At 47.8% G+C, this 16,335-nt stretch overlaps 1 protein-coding gene across 1 annotated transcript; it reads right to left on the bottom strand.

The window, feature by feature from the left end:
• Positions 1–1,967: 1,967 nt before the first annotated feature.
• hs1bp3 (HCLS1 binding protein 3) lies at positions 1,968–15,850 on the bottom strand (the record flags this gene model as incomplete). Its single annotated transcript, XM_080767283.1, has 8 exons — positions 15,594–15,850; positions 12,541–12,706; positions 11,788–12,001; positions 11,175–11,358; positions 8,459–8,569; positions 7,803–7,918; positions 5,795–5,936; positions 1,968–2,496 (listed from the first exon to the last, which is right to left on the bottom strand). The coding sequence occupies exons 1-8, from the start codon at positions 15,617–15,619 to the stop codon at positions 1,968–1,970; spliced, it is 1,488 nt and encodes a 495-aa protein (XP_080623409.1). The 5' UTR covers positions 15,620–15,850.
• Positions 15,851–16,335: the final 485 nt, after the last annotated feature.

The raw sequence follows: 16,335 nt of genomic DNA, 5'->3' as shown, positions 1-16,335 counted from the left end.
TTAGCCTCTCAGACCCATTTGAGCCACGGAACCACCATTTGATGACATTTAGCCTCTCAGACCCATTTGAGCCACGGAACCACCGTTTGATGACATTTAGCCTCTCAGACTGGTTAGACTGGCATAGTGTCGACCCCTCCCTTACCCCTGTGTGGGATCGCTGGTTAGACTGGCATAGTGTCGACCCCTTCCTTACCCCTGTGTGGGATCACTGGTTAGACTGGCATAGTGTCGACCCCCTTACCCCTGTGTGGGATCACTGGTTAGACTGGCATAGTGTCGACCCCTCCCTTACCCCTGTGTGGGATCACTGGTTAGACTGGCATAGTGTCGACCCCCTTACCCCTGTGTGGGATCGCTGGTTAGACTGGCATAGTGTCGACCCCTTACCCCTGTGTGGGATCGCTGGTTAGACTGGCATAGTGTCGACCCCTTCCTTACCCCTGTGTGGGATCACTGGTTAGACTGGCATAGTGTCGACCCCCTTACCCCTGTGTGGGATCGCTGGTTAGACTGGCATAGTGTCGACCCCTTCCTTACCCCTGTGTGGGATCACTGGTTAGACTGGCATAGTGTCGACCCCTTACCCCTGTGTGGGATCGCTGGTTAGACTGGCATAGTGTCGACCCCTTCCTTGCCCCTGTGTCGGATTGCTGGTTAGACTGGCATAGTGTCAACCCCCTTACCCCTGTGTGGGATCACTGGTTAGACTGGCATAGTGTCGACCCCTTCCTTGCCCCTGTGTGGGATCGCTGGTTAGACTGGCATAGTGTCGACCCCTTCCTTGCCCCTGTGTGGGATCGCTGGTTAGACTGGCATAGTGTCGACCCCTTACCCCTGTGTCGGATCGCTGGTTAGACTGGCATAGTGTCGACCCCTTACCCCTGTGTGGGATCGCTGGTTAGACTGGCATAGTGTCGACCCCTTCCTTACCCCTGTGTGGGATCACTGGTTAGACTGGCATAGTGTCGACCCCTTACCCCTGTGTGGGATCGCTGGTTAGACTGGCATAGTGTCGACCCCTTTCTTACCCCTGTGTGGGATCACTGGTTAGACTGGCATAGTGTCGACCCCTTACCCCTGTGTCGGATCGCTGGTTAGACTGGCATAGTGTCGACCCCTTCCTTACCCCTGTGTGGGATCGCTGGTTAGACTGGCATAGTGTTAACCCCTTCCTTCCCCCTGTGTGGGATCGCTGGTTAGACTGGCATATTTGCCGATACCGTTATGACCAAATAAGGGCCAGTCCGATAACGATGCAGTATCGGGACATCTCTAATTGTAAACGATACAAACGTGCTTCATGGATTGTTTTTCTACGTGTCCAGAGTTTGGAAGCGCTCGTTGTCCTGCGGCCTCCTGCCTTATGTGTGGTTACGCATGGGCCGTTGAGTGACATCAAACAAGCGCTTCCAAACTATGGACAGGAAGACGGGAAGTAGCTCATAACATGTGGATTTTTATGAAACAAACAATTTGCAATGTTGGTGATTTTGACCTTATTTTATAATACAATCAGAGAGAGGACTTTTCTGTTTGGATGATTTGGCTGCCAAGGGGACGTTGCACCTTGATAGCACCTTATTGCTGTCAAGATGGCTGCCGTGCGGTTATTGGTGTCAAGATGGCTGCCGTGTGGATATTGGTGTCAAGATGGCTCCCGTGTGGTTATTGCTGTCAAGATGGCTGCCGTGTGGTTATTGGTGTCAAGATGGCTGCCGTGTGGTTATTGGTGTCAAGATGGCTGCCGTGTGGTTATTGGTGTCAAGATGGCTGCCGTGTGGTTATTGGTGTCAAGATGGCTGCCGTGTGGATATTGGTGTCAAGATGGCTGCCGTGTGGTATTGGTGTCAAGATGGCTGCCGTGTGGTTATCGGTGTCAAGATGGCTGCCGTGTGCATAATTATGGTCAAATGAAGAGCAGGTGACGCTGCGCCCTAAAAGGGTAAACATTTCCACAGCGACTTCTATTGGAACAGGTCGTCGTGGTGGTTTTCGGCCGATTGGTTTTGTTGTTCGATGTACTTGAAGATGTCCATCTGGTCCTTCAGCTGCTCCACGGACACGGCTGGCTTCCCCAGAGACCCGCCTCCCTTCCCCAGAGACCCGCCTCCCTCCAGAGACCCGCCTCCCTTCCCCAGAGACCCGCCTCCCTTCCCCAGAGACCCGCCTCCCTTCCCCAGAGACCCGCCTCCCTCCAGAGACCCGCCTCCCTCCAGAGACCCGCCTCCTACGCCTCCCTTCCCCAGAGACCCGCCTCCCTCCAGAGACCCGCCTCCTACGCCTCCCTTTCCCAGAGATCCGCCTCCCTCCAGAGACCCGCCTCCTACGCCTCCCTTCCCCAGAGACCCGCCTCCCTCCGGGACTGCGGAGCAGGCTTTCTGGCCCGGTTTCGGGGCGAGGGCAGGCCTGTCGGGGCGTGTCGGGGCGAGGGCAGGCCTGTCCTTCTGCCGTTTGGTCAGCTGAAGGAGCGTTGAGGCGAAGTCGTCCTCGACCCTGCAAAAGGTATACATGATTCATGAAACTGTGCGTATAGTTAGTTAGTTTATTTATCTCAGTCATTCACGATACAGTTGAACATTCAGAACGAGCGTTACTTTACACAATTACAGTTTGACTGAAACGGTTTGGGCTGAAGCCGAAGCTTATTATGCCCTCCTTGTTAATGATTCAAATAATAAAAGGGAAACAAAATGTACACTATAGAGTACTATGTCTACATGAAATGGTATCTATTCTAAATTACTATTCTCCCGAGGCCCCTAGGGTAGGTACCCTCACATGTTCTCCCCGTGTCCCCTAGGGTAGGTACCCTCACATGTTCTCCCCGTGTCCCCTAGGGTAGGTACCCTCACATGTTCTCCCCGTGTCCCCTAGGGTAGGTACCCTCACATGTTCTCCCCGTGTCCCCTAGGGTAGGTACCCTCACATGTTCTCCCCGTGTCCCCTAGGGTAGGTACCCTCACATGTTCTCCCCGTGTCCCCTAGGGTAGGTACCCTCACATGTTCTCCCCGTGTCCCCTAGGGTAGGTACCCTCACATGTTCTCCCCGTGTCCCCTAGGGTAGGTACCCTCACATGTTCTCCCCGTGTCCCCTATAGGGTAGGTACCCTCACATGTTCTCCCCGTGTCCCCTAGGGTAGGTACCCTCACATGTTCTCCCCGTGTCCCCTAGGGTAGGTACCCTCAGATGTTCTCCCCGTGTCCCCTAGGGTAGGTACCCTCACATGTTCTCCCCGTGTCCCCTAGGGTAGGTACCCTCACATGTTCTCCCCGTGTCCCCTATAGGGTAGGTACCCTCACATGTTCTCCCCGTGTCCCCTAGGGTAGGTACCCTCACATGTTCTCCCCGTGTCCCCTAGGGTAGGTACCCTCACATGTTCTCCCCGTGTCCCCTAGGGTAGATACCCTCACATGTTCTCCCTATGTGTCCCCTAGGGTAGGTACCCTCACATGTTCTCCCCGTGTCCCCTAGGGTAGGTACCCTCACATGTTCTCCCCGTGTCCCCTAGGGTAGGTACCCTCACATGTTCTCCCCGTGTCCCCTAGGGTAGGCACCCTCACATGTTCTCCCCGTGTCCCCCTAGGGTAGGTACCCTCACATGTTCTCCCCGTGTCCCATAGGGTAGGAACCCTCACATGTTCTCCCCGTGTCCCCTAGGGTAGGTACCCTCACATGTTCTCCCCGTGTCCCCTAGGGTAGGTACCCTCACATGTTCTCCCCGTGTCCCCTAGGGTAGGTACCCTCACATGTTCTCCCCGTGTCCCCTAGGGTAGGTACCCTCACATGTTCTCCCCGTGTCCCCTATAGGGTAGGTACCCTCACATGTTCTCCCCGTGTCCCCTAGGGTAGGTACCCTCACATGTTCTCCCCGTGTCCCCTAGGGTAGGTACCCTCACATGTTCTCCCCGTGTCCCCTAGGGTAGGTACCCTCACATGTTCTCCCCGTGTCCCCTAGGGTAGGTACCCTCACATGTTCTCCCCGTGTCCCCTAGGGTAGGTACCCTCACATGTTCTCCCCGTGTCCCCTAGGGTAGGTACCCTCACATGTTCTCCCCGTGTCCCCTAGGGTAGGTACCCTCACATGTTCTCCCCGTGTCCCCTAGGGTAGGTACCCTCACATGTTCTCCCCGTGTCCCCTAGGGTAGGTACCCTCACATGTTCTCCCCGTGTCCCCTAGGGTAGGTACCCTCACATGTTCTCCCCGTGTCCCCTATAGGGTAGGTACCCTCACATGTTCTCCCCGTGTCCCCTAGGGTAGGTACCCTCACATGTTCTCCCCGTGTCCCCTAGGGTAGGTACCCTCACATGTTCTCCCCGTGTCCCCTAGGGTAGATACCCTCACATGTTCTCCCTATGTGTCCCCTAGGGTAGGTACCCTCACATGTTCTCCCCGTGTCCCCTAGGGTAGGCACCCTCACATGTTCTCCCCGTGTCCCCCTAGGGTAGGTACCCTCACATGTTCTCCCCGTGTCCCATAGGGTAGGAACCCTCACATGTTCTCCCCGTGTCCCCTAGGGTAGGTACCCTCACATGTTCTCCCCGTGTCCCCTAGGGTAGATACCCTCACATGTTCTCCCTATGTGTCCCCTAGGGTAGGTACCCTCACATGTTCTCCCCGTGTCCCCTAGGGTAGGCACCCTCACATGTTCTCCCCGTGTCCCCCTAGGGTAGGTACCCTCACATGTTCTCCCCGTGTCCCATAGGGTAGGAACCCTCACATGTTCTCCCCGTGTCCCCTAGGGTAGGTACCCTCACATGTTCTCCCCGTGTCCCCTAGGGTAGGTACCCTCACATGTTCTCCCCGTGTCCCCTAGGGTAGGTACCCTCACATGTTCTCCCCGTGTCCCCTAGGCTAGGTACCCTCACATGTTCTCCCCGTGTCCCCTATAGGGTAGGTACCCTCACATGTTCTCCCCGTATCCCCTAGGGTAGGTACCCTCACATGTTCTCCCCGTGTCCCCTAGGGTAGGTACCCTCACATGTTCTCCCCGTGTCCCCTAGGGTAGGTACCCTCACATGTTCTCCCCGTGTCCCCTAGGGTAGGTACCCTCACATGTTCTCCCCGTGTCCCCTAGGGTAGGTACCCTCACATGTTCTCCCCGTGTCCCCTAGGGTAGGTACCCTCACATGTTCTCCCCGTGTCCCCTAGGGTAGGTACCCTCACATGTTCTCCCCGTGTCCCCTAGGGTAGGTACCCTCACATGTTCTCCCCGTGTCCCCTAGGGTAGGTACCCTCACATGTTCTCCCCGTGTCCCCTAGGGTAGGTACCCTCACATGTTCTCCCCGTGTCCCCTATAGGGTAGGTACCCTCACATGTTCTCCCCGTGTCCCCTAGGGTAGGTACCCTCACATGTTCTCCCCGTGTCCCCTATAGGGTAGGTACCCTCACATGTTCTCCCCGTGTCCCCTAGGGTAGGTACCCTCACATGTTCTCCCCGTGTCCCCTAGGGTAGGTACCCTCACATGTTCTCCCCGTGTCCCCTAGGGTAGGTACCCTCACATGTTCTCCCCGTGTCCCCTAGGGTAGGTACCCTCACATGTTCTCCCCGTGTCCCCTAGGGTAGGTACCCTCACATGTTCTCCCCGTGTCCCCTAGGGTAGGTACCCTCACATGTTCTCCCGAGGCCCGCGCTAGATCTGCTATAAAATATAACATAATGCTTTAAAACACCAAAAGGGGTTCCCGCCCAGAATGGCTTTTAATCCGTGATAATATGCAACCAAAGACTGTATACTCTGTGTTGAAGTGAGTCTACCTGAACAGTTAATAATAATAATAATAATAATACCTGAACAGTTGGTCCGTGTCCTCGTCCAGCCCGGAGCTCGCAGGCGGCCCAGGCTCCTGGTACGCTGTGGGCAGCAGCAAGGACGCGTCTCCCAGGTCCACCGTCCCACCCAGGTCTGGAGCCTCAAACAGCTTCACGTCACCTGGTTCCATTCACAGTATGAGCAAGGACAACACATGGTAATACATTAAAAACACAAGAACAACACATGGTAATACATTAAAACACAAGAACAACACATGGTAATACATTAAAAACACAAGAACAACACATGGTAATACATTAAAAACACAAGAACAACACATGGTAATACATTAAAACACAAGAACAACACATGGTAATACATTAAAAACACAAGAACAACACATGGTAATATATTAAAACACAAGAACAACACATGGTAATATATTAAAACACAAGAACAACACATGGTAATATATTAAAACACAAGAACAACACATGGTAATACATTAAAACACAAGAACAACACATGGTAATACATTAAAAACACAAGAACAACACATGGTAATACATTAAAACACAAGAACAACACATGGTAATACATTAAAAACACAAGAACAACACATGGTAATATATTAAAACACAAGAACAACACATGGTAATACATTAAAACACAAGAACAACACATGGTAATACATTAAAAACACAAGAACAACACATGGTAATACATTAAAACACAAGAACAACACATGGTAATACATTAAAACACAAGAACAACACATGGTAATACATTAAAACACAAGAACAACACATGGTAATACATTAAAACACAAGAACAACACATGGTAATACATTAAAAACACAAGGACAACACATGGTAATACATTAAAAACACAAGGACAACACATGGTAATACATTAAAACACAAGAACAACACATGGTAATACATTAAAAACACAAGAACAACACATGGTAATACATTAAAACACAAGAACAACACATGGTAATACATTAAAAACACAAGAACAACACATGGTAATATATTAAAACACAAGAACAACACATGGTAATACATTAAAACACAAGAACAACACATGGTAATACATTAAAAACACAAGAACAACACATGGTAATACATTAAAACACAAGAACAACACATGGTAATACATTAAAACACAAGAACAACACATGGTAATACATTAAAAACACAAGGACAACACATGGTAATACATTAAAAACACAAGGACAACACATGGTAATACATTAAAAACACAAGAACAACACATGGTAATACATTAAAACACAAGAACAACACATGGTAATACATTAAAAACACAAGAACAACACATGGTAATACATTAAAACACAAGAACAACACATGGTAATACATTAAAAACACAAGAACAACACATGGTAATACATTAAAACACAAGAACAACACATGGTAATACATTAAAACACAAGAACAACACATGGTAATACATTAAAACACAAGAACAACACATGGTAATATATTAAAACACAAGAACAACACATGGTAATACATTAAAAACACAAGAACAACACATGGTAATACATTAAAAACACAAGGACAACACATGGTAATACATTAAAACACAAGAACAACACATGGTAATACATTTAAAAAAATAGTCATCATTTCAGTAGATATATTTAATAAACCTCAGTAGATATATATATTATATATATATAGATATAGTAGATTTGTTTTAAGCACAGCTCAAGGCTCACCTTTTCACTGTCTCTTTTAACTGAGTTCTTATTCGTATACTCACTGGTTTTATGCTCTCCATGCTATTGTTTTATTGTCATATAATTTGCACTGCTTGATTTGCTGCCGGTTTTATGCCCTTTGCTACTGTTAATGACTAACTAACTAACTATTGTTGCGTGCGTGCGTGCGTGCGTGCGTGTGTGCGTGGTGCGTGGTGTGTGCGTGGTGCATGGTGTGTGTGTGTGCGTGCGTGGTGCGTGGTGCGTGCGTGGTGCGTGCGTGGTGCGTGCGTGTCTTGTCTACAGTTCTCACCGATGGCTGAGAGCGGTTCTGCCACATCGTCGTCGTCTGAGAACAACAGAGACACTTTGTTTGCGGGTCGAGGTTTGGGCTGAACAGAACCAGGAGAACCAGGAGGCTTCTTATTCCTGCTTGGTTGGGAGGGGAGGGGAGGGGAGGGGAGGGGGGAGAGGGGAGAGGAGGGGGGGGGAGGGGAGGGGAGGGGAGGGGAGGGGAGGGGGGGAGAGGGGAGAGGAGGAGGGGGGGGGGAGGGGAGGGGAGGGGAGGGGAGAGGAGAGGAGAGGAGAGGAGAGGAGAGGAGAGGAGAGGAGAGGGGAGGGGAGGGGAGGGGAGGGGAGGGGAGACACGTCAAACTATAGGGTTTTCATGATTCTGAATCCATTCCAAGCGTTATAGCGTTGCACGGAAATGTGCAAATGTGATGAGATGAGTGAGGAAAGTCGCTAAAATAAATAACCCCTTTTGGGCGGCTACCCCTTTTGGTGTTATAGCATTATGTTATGCTTTAGCTATTTAAAAACAGCCGATAATCGTGAAAAGTGACATGGAAGTGTTTGAGAACGACTGACACAGAAAAAAACCGCTTCTATCAAGAAAGCAGTCAGGATGTAGAAGACATTCGCAGAATCGTTCCCTGCAGGTCAAAACGGGTTAACTTAGTCACTTGCTTGTTTTGCTTGGTGTTTCCTAGAGGTCCCAGATAGGCCTCGTCTTCATCATCGTCGTCGTCGTCGTCGTCTTCATCCTCGTTGCGTTGGGTCTGACCGAACGAAGAGATTCTACAACCAGTGGTGGAAAGAGTACTCAAATGTTTTACTTAACCCATTTTGGGCGGAAACCCCTTTTGCTGTTAGGCGTTACGTTATGCTTTAGCTATTTAAAAACAGCAGATCTACAAGCTCGTAGCGCGCCACCGAGTGGCGCGCTACGAGCTTGTAGGTTCTGCTATTTTTTTTTAAATCGACTGACACAGAAACATGGCTTTTTCAGAAAACTGTCAGGACGTACAAGACATCTTCAGAATCTGATCTCGGGGTCAGAATGGGTTAAAAGTAAAAGTACCAATTACTGCAATTTAGAAATACTCCGTTACAAGTTAAAGTACGGAATTGAAAATGCACAAAAGTATCGGGCATCAAAATGTTCTTAAAGTACTACAAGTAAAAGTACTCAGCATTGCAGTCACATTTCACAAGTTCAAAATGTGTACAGAATCTATTGAAGACAGCCTAGATCTACAAGATCACAATGTGTCGCGTTGCGATGCATTTGTGAGCTTGTAGATCATTGTGGAATAGGTTTTGTTTCGTATACGTCATGACTTTTTAATGTTGTTTTTAAAGTAACGGGAAGTTACATCACTCCACAATGGACTCCATGGAAGTTACATCACTCCAAAATGGACTCAATGGAAGTTACATCACTCCAAAATGGACTCAATGGAAGTTACATCACTCCACAATGGACTCAATGGAAGTTACATCACTCCACAATGGACTCAATGGAAGTTACATCACTCCACAATGGACTCCATGGAAGTTACATCACTCCACAATGGACTCCATGGAAGTTACATCACTCCACAATGGACTCCATGGAAGTTACATCACTCCAAAATGGACTCAATGGAAGTTACATCACTCCACAATGGACTCAATAGAAGTTACATCACTCCAAAATGGACTCAATGGAAGTTACATCACTCCAAAATGGACTCAATGGAAGTTACATCACTCCACAATGGACTCAATGGAAGTTACATCACTCCAAAATGAACTCCATGGAAGTTACATCACTCCACAATGGACTCCATGGAAGTTACATCACTCCAAAATGGACTCCATGGAAGTTACATCACTCCAAAATGGACACCATGGAAGTTACATCACTCCAAAATGGACTCAATGGAAGTTACATCACTCCACAATGGACTCAATGGAAGTTACATCACTCCACAATGGACTCAATGGAAGTTACATCACTCCAAAATGGACTCAATGGAAGTTACATCACTCCACAATGGACTCCATGGAAGTTACATCACTCCACAATGGACTCCATGGAAGTTACATCACTCCACAATGGACTCAATGGAAGTTACATCACTCCAAAATGGACTCAATGGAAGTTACATCACTCCAAAATGGACTCAATGGAAGTTACATCACTCCACAATGGACTCCATGGAAGTTACATCACTCCACAATGGACTCCATGGAAGTTACATCACTCCAAAATGGACTCAATGGAAGTTACATCACTCCACAATGGACTCCATGGAAGTTACATCACTCCAAAATGGACTCAATGGAAGTTACATCACTCCACAATGGACTCAATGGAAGTTACATCACTCCACAATGGACTCAATGGAAGTTACATCACTCCACAATGGACTCAATGGAAGTTACATCACTCCACAATGGACTCAATGGAAGTTACATCACTCCAAAATGGACTCAATGGAAGTTACATCACTCCAAAATGGACTCAATGGAAGTTACATCACTCCACAATGGACTCAATGGAAGTTACATCACTCCACAATGGACTCAATAGAAGTTACATCACTCCAAAATGGACTCAATGGAAGTTACATCACTCCACAATGGACTCCATGGAAGTTACATCACTCCACAATGGACTCAATAGAAGTTACATCACTCCACAATGGACTCAATAGAAGTTACATCACTCCACAATGGACTCAATAGAAGTTACATCACTCCAAAATGGACTCAATGGAAGTTACATCACTCCACAATGGACTCAATGGAAGTTACATCACTCCACAATGGACTCAATAGAAGTTACATCACTCCAAAATGGACTCAATGGAAGTTACATCACTCCACAATGGACTCCATGGAAGTTACATCACTCCACAATGGACTCAATAGAAGTTACATCACTCCACAATGGACTCAATAGAAGTTACATCACTCCACAATGGACTCAATAGAAGTTACATCACTCCAAAATGGACTCAATGGAAGTTACATCACTCCACAATGGACTCAATGGAAGTTACATCACTCCACAATGGACTCAATAGAAGTTACATCACTCCAAAATGGACTCAATTGAAGTTACATCACTCCACAATGGACTCAATGGAAGTTACATCACTCCAAAATGGACTCAATGGAAGTTACATCACTCCAAAATGGACTCCATGGAAGTTACATCACTCCAAAATGGACTCCATGGAAGTTACATCACTCCAAAATGGCGGAGGCTCTGGTTTTTACTGGTTGTTACTGGTTGTTACTGCGTATATCTATTCTACATCCGAGCATAGACATGGTAACGCCCCACCTGCCTCTGATTGGCCTATACAGACACTGAGCATAGACATGGTAGCGCACGGCAGTAACTTGTAACCTCTTTTGGGGAGCCTTTTGGGGAGCCGTGTCGTCCCTTGAAGTGACAGCCTCGTCACTCTGGAAGAAGTTGACCTCCTCTTCCTCTGGCTCCTCCCCCACGAGGATGTTCCTGCCCTCCTCCTCTGGCTCCTCCCCCAGGAATACGTTCCCGCTTCTGATGTCTTCCTCAGTGGACTTAGCACCTATGAAATAACATCTATAAGGTCACCTGCAGTTCAGTGAGATAAATAACATCTAAGATCACCTGCAGTTCAGTGAAATAAATAACATCTAAGGTCACCTGCAGTTCAGTGAAATAAATAACATCTAAGGTCACCTGCAGTTCAGTGAGATAAATAACATCTAAGATCACCTGCAGTTCAGTGAAATAAATAACATCTAAGGTCACCTGCAGTTCAGTGAAATAAATAACATCTAAGATCACCTGCAGTTCAGTGAAATAAATAACATCTAAGATCACCTGCAGTTCAGTGCGGCCAGCGCGGGGTGGCTGGGTCTTACCTAAGAACTGCAGGACCACGGGGCTTGCGGCCAGCGCGGGGTGGCTGGGTCTTACCTAAGAACTCCAAGACCACGGGGCTGGCGGCCAGCGCGGGGTGGCTGGGTCTTACCTAAGAACTCCAGGACCACGGGGCTGGCGGCCAGCGCGGGGTGGCTGGCGATGAACCGGAGCAGCTCGTCGAAGGCGCTGCGGCGCTCTCGGATGTCGGCCTCGCCCACAAACAGAGCCTTGCGCGGCATGGCGGGCATGGCGGCCACGCCCCCAGGGTACCGCGCCGCCAGCCGGGAGTGAAACGCGTCCATTTCACTGTAGGTCTTTGGAACCTTCAGAAAGAAGAAAAGGCAATGTCTTATAATAGTCAAAGTCAAAGTCATACGATTTGTCACACACGTTACCGCAGTGAAATGTGTTCTCCGCATTTGACCCCCATCTCTCTTGGAGCGCTGACCCGCAGCCAAGGAGCGCTGAGCTGCAGCCAAGGAGCGCTGAGCTGCAGCCAAGGAGCGCTGAGCTGCAGCCAAGGAGCGCTGAGCTGCAGCCAAGGAGCGCTGAGCTGCAGCCAAGGAGCGCTGAGCTGCAGCCAAGGAGCGGAGAGCTGCAGCCAAGGAGCGCTGAGCTGCAGCCAAGGAGCGGTGAGCTGCAGCCAAGGAGCGCTGAGCTGCAGCCAAGGAGCGGTGAGCTGCAGCCAAGGTGCGCTGAGCTGCAGCCAAGGAGCAGTGAGCTGTGTCTATGGGGTATGTCTATGGGGTAATGGGGTGTGTCTATGGGGGGTGTCTATGGGGTGTGTCTATGGGGTTATGGGGTGTGTCTGTATTGGTAATGGGGTGTGTCTATGGGGTGTGTCCATGGGGTGTTGTGTTACCATCAGCTGCACCGTGTCTCCAGGCCGGTGTCTCTGGGACTTGAAGGCCGCCAGTCGGGTCACTACGATGATATGGTACTCCACGTGGCCCGTCATCATGGATCCTCTCACCTCCTGGTAGACCGGGACATGGAGGTCCAGACCGGTGCTCTGGTTCTGCAGGGGTCTGGGGGGAGACAGACTGGTTTCTGAACCGCCCACAGCCCTCCTATGAGACACAGACTGGTTTCTGAACCGCCCACAGCCCTCCTATGAGACACAGACTGGTTTCTGAACCGCCCACAGCCCTCCTATGAGACACAGACTGGTTTCTGAACCACCCACAGCCCTCCTATGAGACACAGACTGGTTTCTGAACCGCCCACAGCCCTCCTATGAGACACAGACTGGTTTCTGAACTGCCCACTTTCTGAACCGCCCACAGCCCTCCTATCAGACACAGACTGGTTTCTGAACCACCCACAGCCCTCCTATCAGACACAGACTGGTTTCTGAACCGCCCACAGCCCTCCTCACAGACTGGTTTCTGAACCGCCCACAGCCCTCCTATGAGACACAGACTGGTTTCTGAACAGCCCACAGCCCTCCTATGAGACACAGACTGGTTTCTGAACTGCCCACAGCCCTCCTATGAGACACAGACTGGTTTCTGAATTGCCCACAGCCCTCCTATGAGACACAGACTGGTTTCTGAACTGCCCACAGCCCTCCTATGAGACACAGACTGGTTTCTGAACTGCCCACAGCCCTCCTATGAGACACAGACTGGTTTCTGAACCGCCCACAGCCCTCCTATGAGACACAGACTGGTTTCTGAACCGCCTACAGCCCTCATATGAGACACAGACTGGTTTCTGAACCTCCCACAGCCCTCCTATGAGACACAGACTGGTTTCTGAACCTCCCACAGCCCTCCTATGAGACACAGACTGGTTTCTGAACCGCCCACAGCCCTCCTATGAGACACAGACTGGTTTCTGAACCTCCCACAGCCCTCCTATGAGACACAGACTGGTTTCTGAACCTCCCACAGCCCTCCTATGAGACACAGACTGGTTTCTGAACCTCCCACAGCCCTCCTATGAGATACAGACTGGTTTCTGAACCTCCCACAGCCCTCCTATGAGATACAGACTGGTTTCTGAACCTCCCACAGCCCTCCTATGAGACACAGACTGGTTTCTAGAGAGATAAAATACTCTCAATAGTCGATAGACTGAATGATTAACTACCCCAAAAATATAGTCTACATTTTACCACTACTCTTAACTTAAAACTTCATAATGCAATCGTCATAATAAATGTAATAGAATTCCTAACCCATTTTTGGTGTTTTAAGCTTTATGTTATACTTTAGCTATTGAAAAATAGCAGATCTACAAGCTCATAGCACGGCACCGAGTGCTGCGCTATACGAGCGTGTAGATCTGCTATTTTTGAAAAATCGTGAAAATGTAGCACAAATCTTTAAATATATTCTTTCATAATGTTTTTAAACTCAAGTCTTTGCTTCTGGATGGGGGGTTGGAGGCCAATTACATATATTGTATATAATATATATTTGACATGAAAATGTCAGTGACATAGACAACTGAACTGTGGGTCATGGGTTCAATAGTGGGTGAAATGTTACAATGGTCATATGTTGTAAAAACAATATGAGTAATGGTAATATTTAGTAATTTCTTCACCTTTACACTTTTTTTTTTTTTAAATAATTCTATAATATAATAATTCTTCTTCACCACTTGCACCACAGCAAACCTATTCTGGGGGAACATTCACCAAAAGTAGGCCTACTATAGCTGATCTACAAGCCCACAAGCCGTCATGATGAGGTTGTGCAGCCTATATATTTAGATTTAGATTGTGTATAAAGGGCTTAAATAATTCCTTTAATGCAGATCGATTAAAACAAGGCAACAACAAGTGTCAACATATCCAGGTTAACTGGTGAACTTAATCTGGCAAGATTAACCAGCTTTCATGAAACCGGTTAATCGCTGATCCAGGATATATTAAACCAGGATAGGCTATCTGTTAAATCCCGGTTTAATCTCTAATCCAAGTTTCGTGAAACAGGCCCCAGGTTTGTATTGTTTGATTTGATACATTGTAATCAGCAAAGACATTCTGTGTTTTTCATGACATTAATTTGTGTTCCATGCTGAAACAAAGACGAAATAAACAAATTAACAATAATATAGTTTCGTATTTACATCGAGTGTAATACCGACTTTCACCTGACGCGCCCCGCCCCTATAGAAGGCTACGACTATATACCCCCGTATCTGAACTTCCGACACACTGACACGGACTATTATTATTATTATTTTATTGTAAGCAAAAAACAAAACACGGACTAATAGCCTGTATACACTCATACAATGATCCGAACGGAGAGTTACATACTACGTCTGTATTACTCTGTAACCCTCTAGCCTACTGGCTTTAGACAATGTAGGGGATTGTTGTGACCAAGACTGTCGTGGAACACAACTCGATCTATACACACTTTACAGTGTTGTTTACACAGGCTGAGAACTATGAATAATATTAATGTTCATAATTATTATAGAATAATATATCGAGCCCTAAAGTCTATATACAGGCGCACAACTCCGGACGCAGTTTATTGCTTCACCACGGGACCGTTAAATAAAAAGTGCCTTCGTTATTAATATTGTTCTGTGGGGGAGTTTTCACAACATGGTTGTAGGCTATATGCTATGCACTGCGATGAAAGCCGTGTCCAACATTGACCATGTTTCCCCCTTTTTTTAATGTGCATTATCTGGACCCAGACCGATGGCATAGCCGCATAGCCTTCATCCATGCACCGTAATGGACTTTAGACACTTTATTTACCACAACAAAACAGAGTCACATGAAACCGTTTGAGGCGGAGGAAGAAAAGTTAACCCCTTGAGGCTCAAATTAAGAGTTTTTATACTGCAACGAATAAAGTAACAGACCGATAGAAGAGCGCGCAGGGGGAGGATAAAAACTAAACAAAACATGAAAGAATAAAGTTGCAATTCAAAAGTTGTTACCTGTTTGTTACCAGTCCGTCCGGCATGACGTCTGTGTGTCTGTCTGTCTGTCTGTCTGCCTGTCTGTCTGTCTGTCTGTCTGTCTGTCTGCCTGTCTGTCTGTCTGCCTGCCTGCCTGCCTGTCTGTCTGCCTTTTTGCCTGCCTGCCTGTCTGCCTGCCTGCCTGTCTGTCTGGCTGTCTGCCTGTCTGTCTCTCTGTCTGTCTGTCTGTCTGTCTGTCTTCAGATCACGTTCCAGTCTGTCTGATGATCAAGAGATTCAGAAACATTTCTGTCATCAAAAACCTCTCGGTTTATCCTCGGTATACTCAGGCTCCGCCCACAATGTTTATCCATTGGCATGGATGTAATAACTACAGTGTTGCCAAAGCATGAAATGCAACAAAAAAACTAAATACAACTAGAACTGCACTCTGTCGAGTGCCTACTTTCTTGTTGCAGCTATAGGCCTACTAGTGCGCAAGCAGAGCGCGCAAGTACTGTCAAGCGCTACAAACTGTCAAATCTCAGCTTCTCTGTGAAGGAACGTTTGAAATGTTGAATTATTAGGTTTAGCTATTTGCTACCTGCCTACTTTGTATACAAGTAGTATTATGAAGTATGGTACAAGTTTCTATCTATAAAGAAACACAGTTTTATCGATTTATAATTATTCTGGATCCCTTTCTAGTTTCTCAAAGAAAAATAAATCATCGATATCCGATGAAAAGAAATGGTATATAAACTGAAATAAAATATGTTAT

The sequence above is a fragment of the Protomyctophum bolini genome, assembly GCF_963924005.1.
Source record: "Protomyctophum bolini genome assembly, chromosome: 7".
NCBI lineage: Eukaryota > Metazoa > Chordata > Actinopteri > Myctophiformes > Myctophidae > Protomyctophum > Protomyctophum bolini.
The sequence above is the reverse complement of the archived record's forward strand: the minus strand, read 5'-3'. Positions and strand labels throughout refer to the sequence as shown.